The 21,804-nt window shown below is 52.4% G+C and overlaps 10 protein-coding genes across 10 annotated transcripts; 5 read left to right on the top strand and 5 right to left on the bottom strand.

Annotated features, from left to right (window-relative positions):
* Window positions 1–37: 37 nt before the first annotated feature.
* C7974DRAFT_392396 (RAVE protein 1 C terminal-domain-containing protein) lies at window positions 38–4,596 on the top strand. Its single transcript, XM_046141675.1, has 5 exons — window positions 38–251; window positions 311–499; window positions 547–2,868; window positions 2,915–3,346; window positions 3,401–4,596. The coding sequence occupies exons 1-5, from the start codon at window positions 171–173 to the stop codon at window positions 4,550–4,552; spliced, it is 4,176 nt and encodes a 1,391-aa protein (XP_045998006.1). The 5' UTR covers window positions 38–170; the 3' UTR covers window positions 4,553–4,596.
* A 255-nt stretch (window positions 4,597–4,851) lies between these two features.
* C7974DRAFT_471429 (uncharacterized protein) lies at window positions 4,852–6,652 on the bottom strand (the record flags this gene model as incomplete). The annotated part of the gene is made up of 4 exons (XM_046146506.1): window positions 4,852–6,056; window positions 6,110–6,241; window positions 6,293–6,469; window positions 6,577–6,652. 4 exons carry the CDS (start codon window positions 6,650–6,652, stop codon window positions 4,852–4,854), a joined length of 1,590 nt encoding a protein of 529 aa, XP_045998007.1.
* A 2,188-nt stretch (window positions 6,653–8,840) lies between these two features.
* On the top strand, window positions 8,841–10,499 carry C7974DRAFT_392401 (RmlC-like cupin domain-containing protein). The gene is made up of 3 exons (XM_046141676.1): window positions 8,841–9,179; window positions 9,236–9,487; window positions 9,544–10,499. The coding sequence occupies exons 1-3, from the start codon at window positions 8,881–8,883 to the stop codon at window positions 10,430–10,432; spliced, it is 1,440 nt and encodes a 479-aa protein (XP_045998008.1). The 5' UTR covers window positions 8,841–8,880; the 3' UTR covers window positions 10,433–10,499.
* Window positions 10,500–10,586: 87 nt separating this feature from the next.
* Window positions 10,587–11,648, bottom strand: C7974DRAFT_168025 (uncharacterized protein). The gene has a single exon (XM_046136090.1). The coding sequence runs from the start codon at window positions 11,473–11,475 to the stop codon at window positions 10,693–10,695; it is 783 nt and encodes a 260-aa protein (XP_045998009.1). The 5' UTR covers window positions 11,476–11,648; the 3' UTR covers window positions 10,587–10,692.
* C7974DRAFT_168024 (uncharacterized protein) lies at window positions 11,649–13,366 on the bottom strand. Its single transcript, XM_046136089.1, has 5 exons — window positions 13,149–13,366; window positions 13,080–13,098; window positions 12,927–13,031; window positions 12,696–12,879; window positions 11,649–12,579 (listed from the first exon to the last, which is right to left on the bottom strand). Exons 1-5 carry the CDS (start codon window positions 13,295–13,297, stop codon window positions 11,822–11,824), a joined length of 1,215 nt encoding a protein of 404 aa, XP_045998010.1. The 5' UTR covers window positions 13,298–13,366; the 3' UTR covers window positions 11,649–11,821.
* Window positions 13,367–15,068: 1,702 nt separating this feature from the next.
* C7974DRAFT_168030 (uncharacterized protein) lies at window positions 15,069–16,911 on the top strand. Its single transcript, XM_046136091.1, has 2 exons — window positions 15,069–15,230; window positions 15,282–16,911. The coding sequence occupies exon 2, from the start codon at window positions 15,298–15,300 to the stop codon at window positions 16,792–16,794; it is 1,497 nt and encodes a 498-aa protein (XP_045998011.1). The 5' UTR covers window positions 15,069–15,230; window positions 15,282–15,297; the 3' UTR covers window positions 16,795–16,911.
* A 164-nt stretch (window positions 16,912–17,075) lies between these two features.
* C7974DRAFT_168062 (uncharacterized protein) lies at window positions 17,076–17,539 on the top strand. The gene has a single exon (XM_046136092.1). It carries the CDS (start codon window positions 17,248–17,250, stop codon window positions 17,500–17,502), a length of 255 nt encoding a protein of 84 aa, XP_045998012.1. The 5' UTR covers window positions 17,076–17,247; the 3' UTR covers window positions 17,503–17,539.
* On the bottom strand, window positions 17,540–19,153 carry C7974DRAFT_168092 (uncharacterized protein). The gene is made up of 3 exons (XM_046136093.1): window positions 18,862–19,153; window positions 17,895–18,812; window positions 17,540–17,839 (listed from the first exon to the last, which is right to left on the bottom strand). Exons 1-3 carry the CDS (start codon window positions 18,905–18,907, stop codon window positions 17,577–17,579), a joined length of 1,227 nt encoding a protein of 408 aa, XP_045998013.1. The 5' UTR covers window positions 18,908–19,153; the 3' UTR covers window positions 17,540–17,576.
* Window positions 18,923–20,353, bottom strand: C7974DRAFT_168106 (uncharacterized protein). The gene is made up of 2 exons (XM_046136094.1): window positions 19,992–20,353; window positions 18,923–19,944 (listed from the first exon to the last, which is right to left on the bottom strand). The coding sequence occupies exons 1-2, from the start codon at window positions 20,080–20,082 to the stop codon at window positions 19,316–19,318; spliced, it is 720 nt and encodes a 239-aa protein (XP_045998014.1). The 5' UTR covers window positions 20,083–20,353; the 3' UTR covers window positions 18,923–19,315.
* Window positions 20,354–20,950: 597 nt separating this feature from the next.
* Window positions 20,951–21,790, top strand: C7974DRAFT_433343 (class II aldolase and Adducin N-terminal domain-containing protein; the record flags this gene model as incomplete). Its single annotated transcript, XM_046144916.1, has 1 exon — window positions 20,951–21,790. The coding sequence occupies one exon, from the start codon at window positions 20,951–20,953 to the stop codon at window positions 21,788–21,790; it is 840 nt and encodes a 279-aa protein (XP_045998015.1).
* Window positions 21,791–21,804: the final 14 nt, after the last annotated feature.

The following is a 21,804-nucleotide window of genomic DNA, read 5'->3' on the forward strand; positions in this document are numbered from 1 at the left end:
GTGACGACACAGTGGGGCCAGCGCGTGAGCTTGAGCACCTGTCGCTGTGCATCAACAAGCTCAAGACCAAACACGACGCGCAACGTCACCTGACCTCCACAACTCTTTTCTGGCTGCCTGAAGCCATACGAGACGATGCGGCACCGGTAGCGACACGCCAAAGAAACTCGATGCGCGGCATACTTCCTGGACGGCCGCAGGCTAAGCTGCAAGCTGTCGCCCACGGCTTGTGGGAGGGGGTCCAAATCATTGTACGACGTCTGCGCGCCAACACAACGAACACTATAGTGACTGACGGGTAGTCCACTAGGCATACATTTCTGGCAATTCCCTTATAATCCTCGACCGCCCCGATCACGTTATACAGACCATCTACATCGACGAGGAAGATGAGCTCGAAGCTGTCGCGGTCGACGAAGGGACTGGCAAGCTTGCTGCGTGCTCGACGCGCAACATTTACATATATCAGCCATACAGCGTTGAGTATGGCGTCTACAAGGTTAGCACTCGCACAAGCCTTTGTGCAATGGTTGCTGACAGCAACAGTGGTCGCTGCAGGGCAGCATGACTCTTCCGGACCCAGACGACTCGATAACGACACTCTCATGGGGGATGCCAGACGAGCTGCTCGCTGGTAGCGGAGCGCTCACCCTCTTCAACACACACGGCACAATTGAGCGGATCTGGACGAAGCAGCTTGCCAATACCGTCAAGTTTGCCCATTTCTCCCCAGACGCTGAATTGATTGCATCGACAGGCAGATACGACCGGCTGCTGAAGATCTGGCGACGACTCGCATTCGGTTCGGCAGACGAGCGGTTTGACCACTACTACCTTCCACATCCTCAGGCCATCACGGGCATACATTGGCGGCATCCTCACAAGGACCAGACAACCGACAACGTACTGTACACAATATGCGCAGACTACAAGGTGAGGGTATGGGTGCCTGGGGAGCACCATGGAGTCGATGGTATGCATTTGTGGACAGAAGTGGATTTACTGGGCTCGATCGAAGCAGGGCTGGTATCGCAGGACAAGCAGTCGCAGAAGCGATTTGCGTTCTTCATTGACGGGAAGCACTTCACACACGCGACGGAGAGAGCGATGGCACAGGCCTCGGCTGAGGAGAAGAGTCATGGCGTAGCCCTGCACCATTTGATCGAAGTCGCCAACCGGAGTCCGGAGATCTGTGTCGTGCTTGACGACCATGGAAACATGTCAGCATGGGGCTTTGAAAATGTTGGTGCCAGGGTCAAGAAGGTCACCGACGTATTCAACATTGCGCATGTTGACGGCTTACATCTGCACTTTGCCAACCAGCCGAAAGCTCTCGAAGACAACGTCCAATTCTATGCATTTATCGGCGACGCGCCCAACTCTGACTTCACATTGCTATCACACCACTTCGATGGCCGGATAGAGTGGCTCGAGTCGCGAATCGATTACCTCTTCGATCCGTCCCCGCAGACCCAGCGCATACAACGGAAAGCCATCTGGACCGGGCACTCACATGCCATAAAGAAGGTCAACCGTACGGCAAGCGGGCGAGCCTTGGTCTCACGAACAGTCACCGACGAGTGCATAGTATGGACCCAGAGGCCGGCTGAGCACGCAACAACTCTACACCGACACAGTACCGTCAAGGTCAGCGAGCATATTCACAGAACGGCACTACTGCAAGACGGCAACTTCTTGGTCTTCCTGCATCACAATCACATTGCTTTATGGGACACACGGGGCCCTCTAGCAGTGGAAGTCATGAGGCTCGAGTACAAATTGCAGGGCAAGCCTCTGTGTCTACTCGCTATTCCTGAAACTGAAGTTGGTGGCCGCTATGTCCATATCGCGACGATCAGCTCCGAAATGAAAGGCATTTGCTGGGAAGTCACCATGCCTTTACTCGCTCATGATCCTGCCACTGGTCGCAAGCGCTCGAGCGTTGTACCTCACACTAATGGCTACACCAATGGACACACTGATGTCTCTTTTGAGCAATACAGCACGTTTGACCTGGGCTCGGAGAAGGACCTTGCATTTGTACTGCCAGTCGACCCTGCCGGTTCAGCGCCAGTCATTTCAGGCTTCCTCGATACGTTTGCACGAGACATCGCAATATCCTACAGCAAGTCTGGAGTTATCAAGTCATGGACGGCTCGTGTTGATCCCGAAGCGCGCAAGATCGACTGGCTTCTTACCTCGACCGTCGAGACCAACATGCAGAACCCATCGTTGGCGAGTGGCACATCGATTCGGAAGGCAGCACTCGTAGACGCCGAGAAGACGACATTGACGATCTGGAACACCAGGAGTGCGCAGCTTGAGTACGAAGAGACTTTCACCGGACAAGGCGTTATCCAAGATCTTGATTGGTCGTCTACTCCGGACAATCAGTCAATTCTAGCTGTTGGTTTCCCACACCGGGTGGTCATCTACGCGCAGCTGCGTTATGACTACCTCAACGCAGGTCCATCGTGGGTCCAGATTCGCGACGTGCGCATTCGCGATATTACACCCCATCCTATCGGTGACTCGGTGTGGTTAGGCAGTGGCAACCTTGTCATTGGAGCCGGAAACCAGCTTTTCATCCAGGACGAACACGTCAGGGTGGACGAGGGGCTGTTCCCCAGTCTGAGGATGATCTCCCGCAAGACTGCTTCGATTGACATTTTCACGGCAGTCAGCAGACTCAATGGTACACTCCCCGCGTACCATCCTCAGCTGTTGTCGCAGTGTGTGCTGTCTGGAAAGGTCATGCTTGTTCAGCAGATCTTGTTGCGTCTCTACCAGAAGCTGAAGTTTTGGACAGAGGGCGAGGAGTTTGACAGCTCTCTTGGCTTTTCAGCGGAGGACTTCTCTGAAGATGAGGTTAGTCAACGCTCAACACCGCAAAAGTGAGTGCTAACCTGGACAGACAAACATGACCGCTTCGAGGAAGGAGATGCGGTCCTCTTACAACGATTTCTCTGACAACGAGGACCCAGAGACCGTGACGGAGGAGGTAGCTGCCAACCTCAAAGACCTCCTAACGACCAAGCAAATGCCTCTCTTGTCGAGCCGCGAACAGTTCCGTCTTGCAGATATCATAGAATGTATAGGCATGGTTGAGAAGCATAGGCGATCTATCGATGACAACGCGGGTCGCTTCATGCTTTTCTTCCGGCAACACGTCCTGAGCGATGCACAGAAGGAGCCTCTCTCATGGCGTGAGACAGTGTGGGCTTTCCACTCGGGAAGTCAGGACATCTTGCTTGACCTTGTGAGCAGACATTTCAACGGCAAGATGATGTGGCAGCATGCGCGGCAGTGTGGCGTGTTCATGTGGATGTCTGACATCAATGCACTGGTAAGTTACTCCTCTGGCCCAGATGATCAATCTTCTAGGCTGACAACGTCGTAGCGCGCACAATTCGAGGTCATTGCCCGCAACGAGTACACGAAAACTGACGAGAAGAACCCGGTCGATTGCTCGCTATACTATCTTGCTCTGCACAAGAAGGCCGTCTTGGTCAGTCTGTGGCGCATCGCGACATGGTCCCGAGAACAAGGTGCAACCCATCGACTGCTATCTAATAATTTCCAAGAAGAGCGATGGAAGACTGCCGCCTTGAAGAATGCGTACGCCCTGATGGGAAGAAGAAGATTCGAGTACGCGGCAGCTTTCTTCCTGCTTGCCGACCATCTCCAAGATGCAGTCCAAGTGCTCTATAACCAACTCGGCGATACCCAGCTCGCCATCGCCGTAGCCCGCGTCTACGGCGGCGACGACCACCCCGTCCTCCTCAACTTCCTACGAGACAAAATCCTCCCCGAAGCCGCCCGCGACGGCAACCGCTGGCTCGCAACCTGGGCCTACTGGCTCCTCGGACGTCGCGACACCGCCGTCCGCTCCCTCGTAACCCCGCTCTCGCGCCTCCTCTCGCCCCCGCAAACCCCAAACTTCCACTCCAAATCCTACCTCACCGACGACCCCGCCCTCGTCGTCCTCTACAAGCAACTGCGCGAGAAATCCCTCCAGACCCTGCGCGGCGCCACCATGATCGGCATGCGCGAGGAGTGGGACTTTGTGCTGCACACCGCCGCGCTGTACACGCGCATGGGCTGCGACGTGCTCGCGCTCGACCTCGTGCGCAAGTGGGAGTTCCTGCTTACGCCGCCGCCGCGCACGGTGCCCGGGCGTCCGCCGCTGAGTCCGCTCTTGCCCCGCGACAGTTTTCGCGCCAATGGGCCGCATCAGGCTGCGGCGGATTTCGACTTTGATCCCAGGAAGTTGCTGCGCAGGAGGAGTAGCTTGGTGGTTGCGGATTTGCCGGCCAGGGAGCATGTTAGGAACGAGTTGGCGCAGAATGAGGGTGGTGTTGCTGAGGAGGGTAGTGATGCTGAAGAGGAGGACGAGGATGGAGATGAGGAAGCCGGGAGCGACGAAGAGGACGAGGAAAGCGAGGAAAGCGAGGAAGAGGAGGAGCCGGCCAAGCCTGCGCCCAAGAAGCCACCGCCGACACAGTTCCAGGAGCCGGATGCGAATAGTCTGCTGGATGCATTTGGGTTCTAGGTTGGTGTATGTCAAGAGCTAATGAACCACCCTCCGTCTTCTAGTACTTCTCTTGTCTTTATTTGTGGTGTCTTCACGTCACGTCTCAAGGTCGTTTTGTTCTCGTTTAAGTGAGTATGCTGCTGACAAGTGCTTCATTATTACATCTATAGTACAGACGTCGTGTCTTGGCGACTACCTCGCCCCTGGTTTCGCGTTTGCGTCCATGTTCGTATAGCGCGGTGTCTTTCAAGCCGGTGTCCTGTCTTCCTCGTTCCCTGGTATTCCTCAATCGCGCCCCCGTGGTCTCTCAGCCTCACCTATGCGGTGCGGGCTTTCTTCGCTGGTGGCGCCCCAGCTTCTTCAGCCTCCGCCTCCTCCCACTCCTCCCCGTCCACCACCTCCTCACTGGTGTCTGACCAGTTCCCCTCCTCACTCTCCCCCTCCAGGATCTCCTCTTCGGTGGTCATCCACCCGTCCCTCTCCGCCACATCGTCCTCACCCACCTCCGACTCCGGCGGCTCCGACAGCTCAGAGCTCGACGGCTCCGTATCGCTCTCAACGGCAGCAGTCCGCTTCCGCTTCCTGCTGTCGCGATCCGCGACACTACGAGCCGCCACGGGAACCTCCACCGGGAAGTCCTCGAGCGGGATCGCCGCCTTTGGCTTGCGCTCCGCCCGCGGGAGCACTTCGCCGGCGGCGATCCGGGCACGGAGCTTGTCGGCAGTGACCAGCAGCTCGAACACGGCCTTGTTCTTGGGCGCCGCCCTGTCATGGGCGGACACGATCTGGCCGCGGACGGCATCCACACCACGTGGCACCAGGCGCAGGGGGTTCTGCGTGGCGTTGACGGCGTCGGCAAGGAGCTGCAGCTGCCTGGTGGACAGCTTACAGTCCTCTGTGAAGCCGAAGCGGTGGATGCCGAACTTGGCACAGAAAGTGTTTATGCCGGCGTAGAGGGCGCGACGCTCTGGAACACTCCAGTGGACTCTCACGACCTTTTGTGTGTAGGTCGCATCGCGACGACGCGCAAACTGCAAGACCCACTTGTTGTAGGACGTGCGAAACCTTTTGTTGTTGGGGTCGACCGTCTCGAGGATCTTCGTGTTGACATAGATGTCTTCGAATTCAAAAGTGTCTCGGCGGAGGCGACGGAAAAAGATGTTGATGCGCCACATCTCTTTCTGATCGCCCTCGCCGCGAGTCCACTCGTACCGGGACTGTCCCGGCACACGCGTCCACGGCGATCCTTTCCTCGTCCTTGGGACCTTGGAGGTCCCCACGTCTGGGAAAATGAGACTGCCAGGCTCGTTTGATGCGTCGGCGGGGGCTGGAATTACCTCTGGCAGCACTGTATCCTGGGTATAGACTCCTCCAGCTGGGTCCTTGTAGTGGTACGTCACGATGACTTTGGCCGCATCTGACGGGTGGGGGCGGATGGTCTCTGTTCCTTCGCGGAGGGCTTTGGCTCGATGTCTGCTAGCCGGAACGAGCCGTGGAATTGAAGAAGAGATTGGCAAATCTTCTATGGAACAGTTATTAAAGATGTTGTCTCGTCGAAGGGCGTGCATTACTTACCATCCTCACTGTCATGCTCTCCATTGGCAGCTGGCTCCTCATCATCAAGCTCATATGATTCGTCGGATGCGAGCTTCAAATCTTGCTCAGCAGAGACGGGCGTGTCGACCATCTGCTGTGCAGCTTCGGTACCTGAGTTCGATGAGCGCTGTCATATCGCAATGCTTAGCTACGATCACTCACCGTCTTCAACGTCGCCGTCATATACATTCAGCTGTTCATCAGCACCATCGAGCTGGCCCGATGTTGTCTCGGTGGTCGCCTCCAAAGACTCATTGCCAAGGTACTGCTTCGCAACAGATGTCTGACCAGTTTCTGAGGAAGCAGCTATGGCCTTCTCAACAGGCTTTGCATGCAATTCTTCGGTCGCTTTAAGTGAGCGGCCTCTAGGCAAAATCAAAAGCTCGTCACCTTGGCGAGATCCGTTAGCAATTGCAAGCTCACGGACTTCATGAAGGGCAACGTACCAGCGCGCGCAGGCTCACCCCAGCCGGTCTTTGGCTTCGAACGTGCACCCGTCTTGGACTTCTTGCTCTTGGCCATGATTTGATGAATGCGGCCTGTACGGCTCTTGAAATCGTCGTACTGGAGCGTAATAGACTCGACTGTCTTCGAGAGAGGTTACGTGCAGTATTCTGACAGTACGTGGGCCGGGTGCGAGATTACAAGGTGGCGACGAGGTACAAAACTCTACGGTGAAGCAGAGGAAGGCGCGGTCGATGTTTACGTGCGAGTGGGGCTAGAGCTTGGACAGTCAAACGCGAGGATAGAAGGCACCAGTTCGAGCTTGGCCATAGTGAAGGTGAAAGCGAACCTGGTTTTTGTGTTGTTGTTTGCCATTTCCGCAACAGAAGTGAATAAGGTACGTTGACAGACTTTTGATAAATACTTATTCGGTTGCTAACCTAGAAGACCCACTCTGAAGGTATCGTCGAGAGCACACGCTCACTCAAAGATATCCAGACTTTCGTCTCAACGCTTGTGACTGAGTTCAATTCTCGCTGCAAACATAGCGATATTTGGGCTTCATGTTAATTCCAAGGGCAACAAAGATTTTCATGCAAACGAGAGCAACAAGCACAAAGACTTTACTCCTGACAACGTTTGCCGGCCGCTCCTTACATTTCTGGTCGTGTCGCGTGCCATCCGTCACCCAGAAGCGCAACAGCATCCTCTAGGTCCACAGATAGTCGATATGGGGGTGCAGTTGATTGATTACTCCTGGTCGCTATACTGTGCTGCAAGACACATCAAGCTTAGAAGTCGCGACTGCCAGACAGAGGTCCAGCTCGTCGCGCTATACAGCACAATCCGCAAGCCTTCCCGCCTCGACATCTCCGCTACTTCAACACGATTCAAATTGAACATCTTAGGAGTTGAAATCAGTGCTATCGCCAGAAATAACATAGTTGGTCACATGTCCATGATCTAACACGCTATTGTGGGATGAAAATAGGGCGGACCCCGTCTAATCACTGGGTCTGGTCTGTAAGCCTTCATATGAGCGAGCAAAGATATGAAAGTATCCGGGAGATGGATCTCATCCATGTCATCCTTCTTTACTACTCTTCAAGTGACCATGTTGCAAGCATGTCAGCCGAAGGGAAACTGCTGGCGGTGAGTCGTATCCAACGGCTTTGACGAGTTTATCTACACTCCAAGCACATGTCGCATGGACAATACATAGAATATGGAGAGCTGTATTCGGATTTTATCCGGCAAACGCAACTGTCATTTTAGCAGGAAACAGTGCAGTTGATCGCTTCCTGTTGGGACAACAGCACGGGTCACCCTGCGTCGGTGCTCGTACCATCCATCCTCACCGTAGCACAGCGATGATGTTTCCAACAGGGTTGGCTTTAAAACTTACCAAGACATAATAAGCAGTACGAAGCTTTGGAACAAGCTTTACAGTGGATCTGGGATCCCGATGCTGGTGGCACGACGGTAACCTTCATCCAATCCCGCCGGCCTTAATGCCGCATGTCCCGGCATCCCGGCTAGCAACATCGTCATTGAGTAGAACGCGCGGCACTTAGACCGCGGCGTTACAGCTATCAGCGTCGGGTTGCGGCACGATGCTGGGACGATGTCCTTGGGGAGAAAAGAATTTCCCATACGCCTCCTCGAGGTACCTATGTTAGTAAAACTCTACGGAATGATATGCAAACCATCATCCGGAGGACTCCTCCTGTAATTTGGGAATATGCGGCAATGACAGTATGTGAGTTCCGCCGACGGAGAACCGAAGGACCTGGAAAGAGCCGGTGTGACAGAGAGGACTAGGAATCAACGACCAGGTACGATATTCGTCTTCACTCCTTTACAAGGAATGAAGACAAGCGATACCAGTAATGAGCTGCCACTGCACTGTCCCTGGTCATTCATGCGGGGCATAGCCAATGACTGGCATTCAGCCACCCGCTGTTGCTGCCGGCAGGCGCCGAGTATACCCTCTGGTGCAAGGGTATGAACCTAATTTGATCATGGTAAAGCTAAACTCTCACGTACTTTTTCCACGCCATCTGCATATCTCACCCATGGAATCGGGAATCCGGCATCTTGACGTCAGTTGATTAAACTTGGGCCACGTTTACCGGCCTATTCAGTAAGTCGCATGTGCATGGCATTGATCCAATGATGTGGCGACGATGACCACGCTGTTTGATTTCTTACCGGCGTCCTCAAGTATAAAAAGATGTGGTCGAGCCGCTGTGGAAAGCACCAGTCCGACTCAGCTGTGCAAAGCAACACGTTCACTCTCTCCCAAAATGAAGTACTCTCTTGTACACGCTCTGTCGTCCTTGGCTGGCTCAGCCTTCGCACTTCCTGCTCCTCAGGCTACGCCCTCAGGGGCGGTAGGCTCACTGCGCGGTTCTGAAGCATTGATCGGCTATGAATCATCAAATCCTATCTCCACGGAATCGACTGTCGTCCCACCTAGTGAATTTGAGCTTGGGACTGGACAGTCTGCAGATCCTGACAAAGGTCTTTACATTGACCTCACCAACGTGAAGAACCCTCAGCCTATTCGAGGTGGCACGACTGGACCTACAGATCCTGGCCCAAGGTGAGATGGAAAGCTACACTGAGCTTGATAGCTGAACAGAGACTCACACATGGCAGAACCGATGTTTACGATGCTCTTAACAGCGACATCTTCGCTCCGCCTGTTACTGATTCGGGTGACGTGGGGAATGCAAAGTGGCCTTTCGGCCTATCGCACAATCGCCACGGCCTGGCTGGTGCAGGGTGGGCACGGAACCAGAACGTTGGCCAGCTGCCCATTGCAACAGCGATGGCAGGCGTCAACATGCGGCTGAGTCCAAACGCTTATCGTGAGCTTCATTGGCACAAGCAGGGCGAGTGGGCTCTTATGTAAGTTCCAAAGGTGCCTGATAATTGACTCCTGACATTTAGGCTAATTAACATAGGCTCAATGGTAGCGTCCGTGTTCAGTCGATGAATGAAGCTGGCGAAACGTTCGTCGATGATGTTACAGAGGGTGATGTGTGGTTCTTCCCACCCGGAATCCCGCACTCCATTCAGGCCTTCGACACCGGGTGTGAGTTCCTACTCGTATTCGACAGTGGCGATTTCTCCGAGGACAACACCTTCCTTCTCTCTGAGCTCATGGAGCGCAATCCAAAGGAGGTCCTAGCCAAGAACTTCCGCACGACAACCAAGACGTTCGACAATCTGCCGGAGGGTCAGCTTTGGATCTTTCCAGGCACTCCAGCACCTAAGAATATAAGCGAACAGAATGTCACGGGTTCCGCTGGTATCATCCCCAAGCAGACACAGTACACGTACCACTTTTCCCAGCAGCAGCCACTGAAGGTCCCAGGTGGATCTATCAAGATCCTCGACCCCACTACGTTTCCTATTGCCGACACCTTCTCGACTGCACTGATCACCATCGAGCCTGGCGCGATGCGCGAGATGCACTGGCACACCACTTCTGACGAGTGGACATACTTCCTCCAGGGTTCGGCTCGCCTCACAGTGTATCAAGCACCTAGTTCCTCGCGCACATTTGACTTTACTGCTGGCGACGTCGGATACGTACCTGTCCCGAATGCACACTACCTCGAGAACACCGGTAATGAGACTTTGATCTTCCTTGAGGTGTTGCAGGCAAGCACATACTCTGACATCAGTGTCAACCAGTGGCTGGGCCTTACGCCCAAGCAGATTGTGAAGGACCATTTGAAGGTTAGCGACGACTTTTTGGCTACGCTGAAAAAAGACAAGCAGTTCATTGTGCCGGGAAACCCTGATCTGACAACTACTGACTTTACACCTGCTGCTGGTGGTTCTTAGAAGAGTTAGATTGTATGATATACAAATGATAAGAGAGGCCAAAGTACATAAAGCATGTGAATTATATCCATCAAAGTCGTGCGTGCGTGATGTTTTTTATATGCGCAGGTGTGATGTTGTCATTGCACTGTTTGTCGAGACAATTCTGGATTCTCTACAATATCTGCCCTGATTTCATTTGATGATTTGATTTGAGAACGTTCTACGTCTATTGACACATTCTGCCATGGTACAACCGAGGGAAGCAGATGCGCCGGTTTTTAATTGCCGTTGACATTTTCTCCAGCCCCTGCAGTTGCACCTGCCAATCCGCTCTCATCCTTTCTGTCAACAAGCTCCGCCTCATTCCCCATACCCAGTCTCGCAATCCACCTATCTGCGACCTTGATCCCGTGCCACCATCTGATCCGATGCCACCCTTCCTGCCTGTACCTCTGGAGTACCAAGCTAGCACAAATATGCACTTGCCTATTTGCCTTCGCGAGAACCTCGACCTTTCCCTCACCGGGCACGACAAGCTCTTCTCTTTTACGCCTCGGCGAGTCAAGAGCGGGGAGCGCCAAAAGCGCCTCATGCAAGCGATGCTTATGCTCCTCGAACATCTCGTACGAAGTCTCCGAGTGAGGGTACACGTAACCCGCACATAACGCCCAGATTCCCCATCCAAACGACTCGTGGTCTAAATCGCCTGTGGCCAGCACCTCTTCCAGCAGCTCGACAGTCGTATCCCATAAATGCTTGAAAACGTGCAGATCTTCTTTCGCGGGTCCGGGGAGTTGCGCGCTGCCAATACAATCTTGAGCCGCTGCGAGCGAGGTGGCCATACATCTCGAAGAAGGTCCGAAGGGTTTTACGGGTGGGTTCGTGGCACGTGTGAAGACAGTGGTATTGGGATAGGTTGTGTATGGGCCGTGGGCACATACGAGACTTTTGCTGTGCTGAAGAAGATAGTGAAATCGAGTGATCGTGGGCATATGCGATGCATTTGTGAGGACTGTAGCGTTCGCTGGGGTGGCTGTGGTGGCTGCCGTGGAGGTCGGCATTGCAAGCAGCACGAGTGGCGATCGTTATTAAGTGCGTCGCGTCGTTGGATCTCTCTAATGCAGTTATATGTTTTTGCCGCTTCGTTCACGATATCTTCATCACGGGGTGGCTGCACTGGTGGTGAGACAACCCACAGTCGATGGCGTGATCGTGTTGTCTCACGATTCGAATCGAAGCCAGACGCATCGAGACTTCGAATCGTGGAAAATTCAAGCGAGCATGATGCGTGAAGTCGGGTTGTAGATTTCCAAACATTGGATAAGGGTTTGCGGATACTCTGGCCTCTTATGTTATCCTGTATGTGGACCGTTCGCTGCTTGGCAGGAACGGTTTTGGCATTATTGATTAAAATGCCCGATTATTGCCGGGGCTGAGAATGGTTCCTCTGGTAAAGCTGTTCCTGAGGCTATCTCGAAGGTGCAGGCGTGGTGCAGGGTCGTCGAAATCTTGTCGCACAGTAGTGGTCTGCAGGATATAGCCTTCAGGTTGTGTTTGTACATAATCTTCTTCTTCGATGACGATGGAGGGGAGTGTGATCATTCCCTCGTGATTTGTGGATTGTGTTGTCGGTCCTTTTATCTCTGTCGAAGTGACTCCACCACGTTCAGTAGGTACCAGATCAGATGGACTGAGACTTCGTCGATAGCCACGGCGATCCTTCCGTTTCTGGCCGGAAATCGAAGGATAGTAGGTGTTGCTTTGCCCAGGGGCAGATGCAAGCCCCAAGCGCCATAGCCAGTGCCGGAAGAGCGGACGTAGAGTTGCTATGCTACTGGCAGCAATACCAATGCCTGGCTCGACTGTACTCCAGATAGCGACATCGGTAGTCGCATACAAGAAGTCAGGTCCATTCATAAGCGTGTGTATGTAGAACATGCGGACGATTGTTGCTGTGCTACCGATTGCGGCGAAGGCCAAGATGCCAGCAACGAGTATTTTCACCTTTCGCTTCATCTGAAGATCCCAGACAATGAAGAAAGGTAGAGTTCCAAGAGCCCAGTCTGCAGTGGCGTTTACGGCTGCAAGAGCATATGTGATGCCTTTTGTCGGGCCTGCTGGCAAACATTTGTCGGATGCAGGGTGATTGTTCCAGACTTCGGAGACTTTTGTAGAGTCAGCAGCTGACCAGATAGAGCCATGTCAAAATGAGAGTAGCTATATATTCCACCACAATACGAGGTATAAACCGGCCAACGGGGAATCTGGACAGATGACTTACTAGGGGTACACTGGAACATTGCCAGAAAGAAGTAGATAAGTGAAAAGAAGATTGTACCAGCCATCAAGATCTTGATAGTCCAGACGTGCCAGCGTTGTACAGCGACCCGAAGATAGAAGTAACCGATCGAAAACTTGAGGGTACAGTTGGCGAGGACGTAGATCAGTTCACAGAGATACCAGAACTATCAGTGGTTAGACACGCCACACTCTTGGAGCTCAAGTTGCTTACCAGAAGAGCGATTCTCGCGTCATCATCTTCCAACTCCCACCGGTGTCGGCCTGTTCCGTAAATCGCTGCGACCGTTTGGAATGCTAGATACACCGTGAAGATCACCTACGTTTGTGAGCAACGTCATTGTGCTTTTTACTGTGTGAGCCTTACAAGAGTAGCACCCATAAATCTGAACAACGAATGAGTATCTTGTCTGACATAGTAACGGTGCACACTTACGTATCATCCAGACCCCAAGTGTGCATGAGCTTCCCACGCACATAAAATCGTAGACCGACTGTTGCCCACGAAAGAAAGAAGAACAAAGTCGCCACTGCGAGCACTTCGTCTCGGCGGCTATCCGAGGTGGTCTTCTGTTCCATGGCCATGAATGATATCAGCCAAAAGCGACGACCCGTTCTGTTTCAAACCTGCTACTGAGAGCCATTGACGGGATATTCGCCTGGAAGAGGCACAAGGACAACTTCGTGCACAGGATATAAAGTCGTTATCGTGCTGGAATAGCCCCATGTGCAAGGTGTGCGTCTGCGCTAGCGTTTTGGATCATTTCAGCCATACGGCTAGTTCACGATCCCGCAAATCCATGAACATGTTCCGGCCCCAGAGTGCGCTATTGTTGACAGAGAACGTGTGAACTTTGGTTCTCGTGTCATGTACGACATAGCGCGTGGAATCATTCGCTACCTACTCGGACATGGCGCATCGTAGTGCGCCATTGCAGGAGGGCTTGCTAGCTTGTTGCTTCCTAGCCCTAAAGTTTGTCGGTATCATAACATGGGATTCAGGTTGCTGGAGATAGCTCCACGATCTTTCGGACGGTCCCAGAATTTTTCTTGTGTCTCCTCCGACGAAGCACTAGGTCCCGCCCGGTGGAATGTCAAAGCAGATTAAATAAGGTTCTCGGACCTCGTGTGAGGCTGGGCTGTGCCTATCCCACACAAGAACCTAGGTACTGACATCGCAGATGAGTGCCATCGCGCGACCGTACCTCTACGGGGCTAGCACGTCCGATTGCCGAGGGGTTCGATCTACAAAATCGAAGCGTTCGTTGGATTGCGAACATCGCCGCCGCGAATACACAACGTATCATATTACCGTAATACTTGGACATCATGACCGCATCAGAGCAGCATGTCGGTGTTGTCGGAAGATTTAAGGTGGGAGAGAAAGTTCGGTATCCAGGTGCCACAGATCGACACATGGATGCAGGGGCTAGGCCTCTTAGCCGCAGGGATGCGTCGAAACTCCGGCTCTTGACCTCATCCACCACGCAGCAGCCAGTCAAATCCTCCGGACACCACAAAATAGTACACGCTCATCACATCTCCTGCGACACAGAAACCCCTCATTATTGTCCAGTCAGATTGGTACAACAATGCTGTTACCGCCAAGACTGGTCAGTGTACCGCACGTGCACTGCAATGCAGTGCTTCGGCACTGTTAGAGTCCCTGGAAGCTACAGCGTCTGGCCACCAAGTGAGCCAGCGGCCTATGCCATATTGCGACGGGCTCAGGACGCGACTCAAATTGTGCGAAGCACAAGATCTGTTGTCATGGAAAGATCGACCTCTTCACCTGCGCCGCTATCTGGCCACAGTCTAGGTTGTTAGAGGCGCGGTCGTGAACATGATACTAGAGGTCGGCTAGCTGTCAAACTCCATGTATTCCAGCACACACCCAGTGGTCGGGCAAGCTGCCAAACAACTATTCAGTTGCTGTATTCTTTGGAGAACACAAGAGACCAAGTAGAATCGTAAACGCCTAAAAGAAAAGCCGTGTAGTTGTAAAAGGAAGATTTAGCAAGCTCGATCTAACAAGATGAATTTGGGAGACAGATTCAGCTATTACGGCCCTCTTGGCGGCATTTTTGTGTTCCTTGTGAGTAGGCAGAAAGACCCTGCTACAATCCAATCCCGTCCTTTGTCGCTCACCGACACAGAACCCATGTTCACTACAACGACACGCTAGCAAGCTACTTATCGTCCTTTATGGACAACTCTTGCGACTGTGTTCAACCATGTACCGTGTTCAAATCACTGACAACGATGGAAACTTCACGAAGATATCAATTGGGAAGATCAAATGTCATTGAACTTTGTAAAAGTACGTGACACTGCAACGAGCCTTTGTCTGTTCATCCCTGCGGGGATTGCAAAGGAATCGGACACATGTAGCAAACAGACAAGCAGTAATGGAGGAAAACATCAAGAGGCAAGTTTGTTGCCTGAAACAAGTACCAACATACTCAGACAATTGTTAGGCGACACCTTCGCCTACCTACTTATAGAACAACCACCTCCGGTATTTGCGATCTATAACATCCGCACACCATTGAATTGACTATAGAATTAGTCGACTATAGGTAGCTATGGCTCTTCCGCTAGGAGTCCGCTACTCCATCATTCGCAACAATGTCGAGGTCCCTCTCATCCCGATCGACCAGCTGCCGTATCAGCTTCAAGACTTGCCGTCTCGACTTGAGCCTGCTCGACACGACCAAGAAGGCTGGAAGCTGGTCGGACAGACTCATCAGCCCGCATTGCTGCTCTCAACTCGAGCTTCCGCTGACGTCCAGTCCTGCCGATCAGTATCACCAACGAAAACTGGATACTTGTCGCCCGACCACGCTGTTCGCCAAGATATTGATAGGAGAGCGCACCTAACGCCGGTTCTTCGAGAGACATCTCCTGCTTCGGTTGATCTCACTGGACAACGGTTCAAGCATACTTTCCTTCAAGGACCCACAGCGCCTACAGCCGGAACGCTCACATCCTCTGAATTGGTATCGCTACATCAGACGACCACTGGCGCGCCAAATCCATCTGGTATCAAGCCTGACCCATCTAAAAAGGAGTACTGTACACATTGGATAAGGCACAACTCCTGCGACTACATGCAGCAAGGCTGTAGGTACAAGCACGAGATGCCCGACCGTGCAAAGCTCAAGGAGCTAGGGTTCCCTTGGGTGCCAGATTGGTACAGAGATCAGATGGCCATATGTGTCGGAGCATCGAAATTCCTACGACCACGCATGGGTCAAGGTGACAACGAGCGACAACTCTCGATGGAGCCTCCAGCGTCGCAGGATTTCCGCCCCCTTACATCTAACCGTCGTCATGACCATTCACGTACGGTGGATATGTTAAGGCCCGCGTTGGCACCTAAGCCAAACGAAGGACCTGAGCAGATCCGAAATCTCATCGATCTAGATGATACATCTATTGAGACACAGTCAATGACTCCTCCATTCGCAACAGTTTCACTCTCGGGCTCCTTCGCTCAGAGGACAAATGCCACAGCTGCACAGACTACACAACAGCTTCCTCATGACTTTTCTTCCTCTCTCCAAAATGGCGCAGCAAATCCCACAAGCCATACATATACAATTTCTACCCTTGACAAAGCTCTTCAAGCTCTGAGATCGCGTGTTCACAATAGCGAGCCATCGAACAATCCTACTGCTACATCATCGGACCAACTATATCGTATGGACAAAACTCTTGACACAAAGAGTGAGGTCCAGTCTACCCTCAAGGACCATTCAGGTGTTGGACGTGAGAGGAACATCAAGCCTTCATCTAAGCCGCACAGGATGCATGAAACACGCCCGTGGAAGCCTGTCAAGCGTCCCACCACTCAAGGTGGACTAGCTAATGCGCAACACGCCACCGGCAGCACGTCCAAACCAGTGAGCAAGTATGCTAAAGGACACAGTACTGGAGGGAGTGGCATGGATCTGCAGTCTCAGGCTGCGCTTCACCGACGTACCGACTACGGAAGAGGTCGGTCCGGAAAGGACGTAAGCTGCTCCAGTATCCGACCTCGCGTCATGCTACCCGTCTCCAACAAGATTGGGGCAAATTAATGGCAAAAGATAATTTGTCTGCACGTCGGTCTACAAAGGTTAGGTATGTTGTTTCGTTGGTCGGGCGTTTCTTGGAATTGATTCTTTCAGTCTGGAACACCGTTGACTGGGTTTTTATAGCAAAAACGGCTTGGTTCCGTATCTCTAAACCATAAAGACCGCGTTCCTTTTGGTTTTATAGATCTCCTTGTAAATGCATCAAAATATAGACGATAAGCTGAACTCTCATTTCTCCCAACTTCGGCAAAGAAATTGCTCAGGCTAAATCCACAGCCCCAATGTTCCGCTGAAGCCTTGTAACTTGCACAGTGAAGTTGATACATGCAGTGCTCATATAGTTCCTCCGGATTTGTCTGGCGCGACATGTTCCTTCGAACCCGCAGCGCCAACCAGAACACTCTCCTCGCTATCACTAGCCTTGCTTGACACACCACACACTTAGGATATTATAATATGGCAGAGGCCCTCCATCCATCTCTCGCGGGCCCTAGCGTCTTACTCCTTCGTTGCTTGGCAGCTGGTCTGAAGAGTCTTGTCACTATCGCGGCGGCCTTCCCCTCCACTGTAACTTTCTCAGGAGTGGAGGGCGGTGATGTATCATTTCTCAAGGAGACAACCTACGACTTTGTGGCTATTGACGGTGGACCCTTGGGATTAGTGGTCGCTCATCGCATCAGTGAGGACGAGTCTCGTAAGTTTCAACAATAACTCTGTGACTTTTCCAAATGCACTTTTGTACGTATCAAGACTAAACAACCATTCGGATTAATCGAGCAACATATTCATTGATACCCTTCGCTTTTCGCTGCGTGACTTGGCTTCGTCCCCAACGTCATGACCGGACTGTTAATGAAGTTGGGCCAGTCGTGCGTGTAGAAACTTTGGGATTTCGAGATTTGAACTTCGTTCGCGCCACGTTTCAAAATGCTCTCGTCATAAGCCGTTATCGCGTCCGCCAGTGTTGCGGTTCCATTCTGTACCGATTTCAGAGCTTCTACAAGGCTGTGGGCAGAGAAAAAGGCATTATTTGCGCCTTGACCTCGATCTAACATATGACGTTAGTAAACTTGGTTGCAATGTACTGGACAATTCGGACATACGAAACGTCATGGCGTGCGCTGCATCACCGCACAACGTGACTCTCCCACCCTGATTGTCCCAAGGTTGGGTCTTCCAAATCTTCAATTGGTCTTTGATCACAGGCGTATCCTCCGGTATCCACTCGATCGCACTCTTGTACGGTTCTGCCCACCCATCCCTCGCAACGTGCGCCTTTAGTCTTTTCAAACGATCCACATCGTTATCGTAATCCTCCGCGTTTTTCAGCGGCCACGTTGAAAGTATCTGGAATGTCCACGTTGTCGGGTCGTCGACGTCAGGCATATCCAGCACATTGGCCCGGATGTAGTGGCCCGCGGGGTGTATCGCGATATCAACAAGGGGATGTAGACGCCGTTTGATGAAAAGAGCCTGCTCTTTAGAATACGACGCGTTGAAGTTCATGAGTGCAAACGGAAGCGTCTCCTGCGCAGCGCCATGATCGATCAGACACTGCCGGACTTTCGAACCTGCGCCGTCGATGCCGATCACAACGTCACCTTCCTCGCTCGATCCATCCTCGAAGAAAACTTTGACTGCGCCGTTTTGGAGTATCTTGTAATGACTGAACCTTTTCCCATATTGTACGTCGAGGCTGTCAGCGAGCAAAATGCGCAATTTCCGAATGTTCATCTCCTTCGCTCTTGGAATTGGGAATGCAAATGCTTCCTCGCGCGTCTGCCCGTTGTACAACACGATCCTGTCTTCCCCTATGGCTGCGCAATCAATGCTAGGATCAACGGCGCAGGTATCTAGTTTGCACCCGACCTCGTCGGGCAAGAGGCTCAGAAGATATGGTCGTGCCCAGCCGAGGGTGAATGCCCAGTGACGGTGTCGGTATACATCTTCACCTTTGTCAAATATACGGTAAGCAATGCCAGCTTTCTTGAGTCCGTGTGCTAGGGCACAACCAGCCGGACCTGAAGAATCTGTTAAGAGTGTGTTGATTATGATAAGTGGAAGTCGTACCTGCTCCGATTATTAGGACTTTCATGGATGTGTCGATGCTACCCATGATAGTTTGAATAAAAAAGGAAGAAAGATAGGTTGTAGTCGAAACAGCTGGAATGTCGTATATACGTAACTCAAGTGCAGGGCAGCCAGGGATCTACTGGTCCTCCTGCAAGCGGACCTGAGCTAGCGGGTGGCCCCAGCGATCTGCAAGACATCGGATCTCCGCTCTAAAGCGATACTTCGGTGTCTCTGATGCTGCACCGATTGGTTGTTCAGAGAGACATATGATGTGAGGTGCATTGTCTGCTGTGCCACACAGAATGCAAGGAATGCCCTAGGCGCTTTCTCGTATTATCGGGTTTCCAAGAGACCATGCTTGATGTTTCGAAAATCCTGTATCATGAATTGTCCATTTCCATCAGCCTTCTGTTATCAAATTGCTGTTGTTCATGTAACTTCACACCCGCATTCACGGCTGTATATTGGAGACCTCCATGCCGACCGCATGACAAATTCCAGCTCTAACGATCTCTTTCACAACCTCTAGCTCCCTCTCATCTCTCGGAGCATACACCATGATCCAGCTTGGAGGCGCCAACCAAGTAACTGGAAAGCGTTGGCCCCAGCCTCGACTCACAACCGTCTTTGCATCCTTGGGGCTTACATACACATGCAGCGAATTCTCTTTAGGGTGCACGTGGGCGACTTCGTAGAATATCTTGTGCGCTACCGGATTGATGGTCTTCACATCAGGTTTGACATAGATTGCAGGACCCGTGCCGCCTTCGGTCTTGCTTGGTCGCGTCTCAATGTATTCAGAGTACGGCGCTGTGTTGGCAAAGGTCTGCATGAGATTCGTGAGCTCATCCAATGCATTCTTGGTTATAGGCTGTGGGAATTGACGTTGAGGCAGTGTCCAGCGAGTGCTCTTTGGCGGACGACCTGACCGCACAGGTACTTTGCCAGGGGCAATGTATGCTACACCTGCATCTGGGATTGGTGATGGGTCGAGCAGATCCTGTCTTTTGTAGAGGAGATACAAACCCCATCGTCGTATCTTCAGATAGCCTTGGAGTGTTGGCGGTGTGCCACCAGTTCCTGTGGAGCGTCAGCGCTGCGGCATGAGTTTGCTTTGCCCTGCGCACCATAGCTCTGCCAGCTCCTAAAATCGTAGTAGAAGGCCAGTAAAGCTGCTGTAGAGACTGCAATGATCCAGTTGAGCCAGTTCAAGACCATAGTCGCGTAGTTTGACGATCCTAACGGAGCAGGTTGTCGGTGGATGTGCGATGTGTCGATGTACACGTTGAACTGGCGCTCTTGCCTCAACAAGAAGGCTCACAAAAAGACGCGCAATACTGTGAACTTTTAATCACAGAGTTATTTCTTAACACTCAAATTTGACGGAGACGATTCAAGTCATCGATTTGGAATACATGCGACAATGATTACGATGAACGTGTCGGACGCCCGCAGGAGATGATTACGTCCGGATCCCCTCACGAACCCCGCAGCTGGTGTTCCCATCAACGATGCACGACGAACAATATCATACGGAGTATATTTGACAAGCCGACACCAGGCCCACCGGTTCCGGTGACACTCCTTGCAGTTTCAACAAAGTTGGGTGTCATGTTTCAGGTCCTAGACCAAGTATAGCTGCACCGAAACGACTTAAGACGACGATGGTTACACCAGAAAAAGCTAGGAACAAGACGCAATGAGTATAAGATCGCCTTGCTGTCGGATTTATACGAGCTAGGACTCCTGGGGGGACTCATAATCTCACATGACATATACATACAGCCTTGAAGCTCTTGATGACCGCGTAACCGTACGCGACTATAATCTTACAAGCCACGGCTTTCATAACGCACCTCTGGTATACCGTACCCTCAACCCTGTGCTCGGCACCGATATCTCAGAGCCAACGACACCGGTCTACATCCCTACAAAACCGCCAGCACGTCCAACGGACATAGACACGGTCAAAGCATCGCATCGTCCCGTCATCTCGAGGACTCCAACATCGATACCACATATCTCTACTCCGACCAACCCACCCAGATCCATTGCTCCTTCCATTGTCTCCCCAACAACGAAGGCCATGACAGACCTTCCGGCGCCGCTCTTGCAGGGGCTCCGCCTCCTCATACGTGCAAACCATATCCTCCACCAACACCACCTTGTCGATGCATTCGGCCACATCTCGTTGCGTCACCCTATGGCGCCGGATCAGTACCTGATCGCAGCCTACGACCCTGGCGCACCTGCTCTGGTGAAGTCGCAGCAAGATTTTATCTCGTACAGAGTGCGGGACAGCACGCCCGTGGACCCCAACGCACCACAAGGGTACTCGGAGCGCTTCATCCATGGTGAAATATTCCGTCGTTTCCCGGAAATCAACTGTGTAGTCCACTCGCACAGCGAGACAGTGATACCGTTCACATTAGCGGAGGTGCCGGTGAGGCCGGTATTCCATATGGCCGGTTTCCTTGGCGGCTCGTCGAAGGGTGTTCCCGTCTTCGATGCGCAAGATGCGTACCGCGATTTAGTTGGGAAAGTCGAAGTGACACCGGACATGCTGATAAAAAACCAACCTTTGGGGAAAGCGCTGGCTCGCAAGCTCCATCCGTCAACGCCGGTAGTACTGCAGCACAAGCATGGGTTCACCTGCATGGGAAGGTCAGTTGAAGAGGCAATTTATCGAGCACTGTATACACAGACGAACTGCGAGCTTTTGGCGAAGGCACTGGGGTTTGCGGGGGGAGATTGGCAGAAAGTGCAGTACTTGAGTGAGGAAGAAGCGAAGAGCTGTAAGAAGATGAACGAGAAATGCGTGGATAAGAGCTGGCGGTTGTGGTTGAGAGAAGTGCAAGCGAACGCCTTGTACGAGAATGAGGAAGGCGAGCCAGAGGCACTCGCCGTTAGTGGGATGAAGATGTAAAGATACCAGCAACG

This window comes from Boeremia exigua, assembly GCF_020726555.1.
Source record: "Boeremia exigua strain MPI-SDFR-AT-0100 chromosome Unknown C7974scaffold_5, whole genome shotgun sequence".
In the NCBI taxonomy this organism is placed as follows: Eukaryota; Fungi; Ascomycota; class Dothideomycetes; order Pleosporales; family Didymellaceae; genus Boeremia; species Boeremia exigua.